Raw genomic sequence first — 1,977 nt, 5'->3', positions numbered from 1 at the left:
TTATGTATTTATACATGGAGATCATATCCCCCCTTATGTATTTATATATGGAGATCATATCCCCCCTTATGTATTTATACATGGTGATCATATCCCCCTTATGTATTTATACATGGTGATCATATCCCCCCTCATGTATTTATACATGGTGATCATATCCCCCCTTATGTATTTATACGTGGAGATCATATCCCCCCTTATGTATTTATACATGGTGATCATACCCCCCTTAATCTCCTCTTCTCAAGAGAATAAATTCAGTTCCTCTAATCTTTCCTCATAGCTGAGCTCCTCCAAAACTGAACTTCATATTCCAGAAGAGGTCTTACTAATTGTACAGATGATGTCTCTCTCTCTGGAGTCCATACCTCTCTTATAGAAGAAAGGACTTTGCTCGCTTTGGAAACCACAGCTTGCATTGCATGTTATTATTGAGCGTATGATCTACCAAAACCCCCAGATCCTTGTCCACCATTGATTCCCCCAGTTGTAGTCCCCCTAGTATGTATGATGAATATTCTTAGCCCCTAAGTGCAGAACTTTACATTTATCAACATTAAACCTCATCTGCCACATAGTCGCCCAATTAAATAGTGCATTGAGGTCGGCTTGTAAGTTGGAGACATCCAACTGCATTGCATGAAAGTTATTCCTATCTAAATCTAGTTCTGGATTGGCTTTTTTATTCAGGGATTTAAAGTCCTCCTGAATGCTGCCTTAAGGTCGTTATTCCTCAGGCTGTAGATCAGAGGATTAAGCAAAGGGTTAATGAGGGCAGATATGACTGAAAACAGCTTGTTTATGCCAAACATATTAGTGGCAGTGGGAACAAAGTAAATAAAAATTATGGAGCCATAGAAGATGAAGACCACCAAGAGGTGCGATGTGCAGGTAGAGAATGCTTTCAGCTTTCCAGTTTTGCCTTGAATGTGGAGAATTGTACTGATAATTCTAACATATGGAAGAAATGTGAAAAGAAAAGCAGTTAATCCCACACTGCCGCCCAATGCAAAAATGAGCACTATGTTTATTGTTGGGTCAGTACATGTAATCTGGTACAAGTGTGGGAGGTCACAGAAGAAGCTGTGGATGGAATTTGGACCACAGAAGGACAACCTGAGCGAACAAAGTGTTTGAACCAAGGAATAAATAAGCCCAAAGACCCAAATTATAACAGCTAAATGACCGCACATCCTCCAAGACATAATTTGTGTGTAATGTAGAGGTTTGCAGATGGCGATGTACCGGTCATAGGACATAGCTGAGAGCAAGAGGACCTCAGAGCAAGTAAAATAGACATAGAAAAAGACTTGGGCTGTACAGGCAGGGAGGGATATTGATCGTTTTTTGGTGACCAAGTCGAAGAGCATCCTTGGTCCACTCACTGATGAATAAGACATGTCCAGAAATGCCAAATTGCTGAGAAAAAAATACATTGGGTTGTGCAGATGGTAGTCAGTGATGACCAAGAAAAATATAATGAGGTTTATGATAAGAGTCATCAGATAGATCAGAAGGAAGAGCACAAAAAGTCCATTCATGGTTGGTGGATGGTCTGATAGACCCACAAGAATAAGAGTGATGATCTTTGTGAGATTTGTCATATTATTTATTCCCTCTCTGTGTAAATGTATCACCAATAAACAGTAAGAAAAATATCAATCTTAGAAATTATTAATAAGAAAACATGTAAGGTGTGCCCAGATGTTATATTCGGGATTCTATGCAGACATTTGATTCAGTGAATATCTTTTATAGATATAAAATGTTGGCATTCCCCCAGGACAATCTGCTGTGTTGTAAGAATACAAAGCTTTAAGTCTTGTTAAATGTCTCTAAAGATCTCATTTAAAACACCTTTGTCACTTGAGAGGCCTTTTTTTTTAAACTATAAAAATACGTTTACAGTTCATAAAATAATTTCTGAATAAAACTCTACTGAAGTTCTATTCTTTTTTAATTCTGATTTTATTTATT

General features: G+C 37.8%; 1 protein-coding gene across 1 annotated transcript; it reads right to left on the bottom strand.

The window, feature by feature from the left end:
• Positions 1–686: 686 nt before the first annotated feature.
• On the bottom strand, positions 687–1,604 carry LOC141102450 (olfactory receptor 5V1-like). Its single transcript, XM_073591399.1, has one exon. It carries the CDS (start codon positions 1,602–1,604, stop codon positions 687–689), a length of 918 nt encoding a protein of 305 aa, XP_073447500.1.
• Positions 1,605–1,977: the final 373 nt, after the last annotated feature.

This window comes from Aquarana catesbeiana, linkage group LG07 (genome assembly GCF_042186555.1).
Source record: "Aquarana catesbeiana isolate 2022-GZ linkage group LG07, ASM4218655v1, whole genome shotgun sequence".
In the NCBI taxonomy this organism is placed as follows: Eukaryota; Metazoa; Chordata; class Amphibia; order Anura; family Ranidae; genus Aquarana; species Aquarana catesbeiana.
This window is presented reverse-complemented; position numbering and strand designations above follow the sequence as displayed.

What these genes read in the sequence shown, in the direction of transcription:
- LOC141102450 (XM_073591399.1), bottom strand. Translation starts at nt 1,604, where the DNA reads ATGACAAATCTCACAAAGATCATCACTCTTATTCTTGTGGGTCTATCA.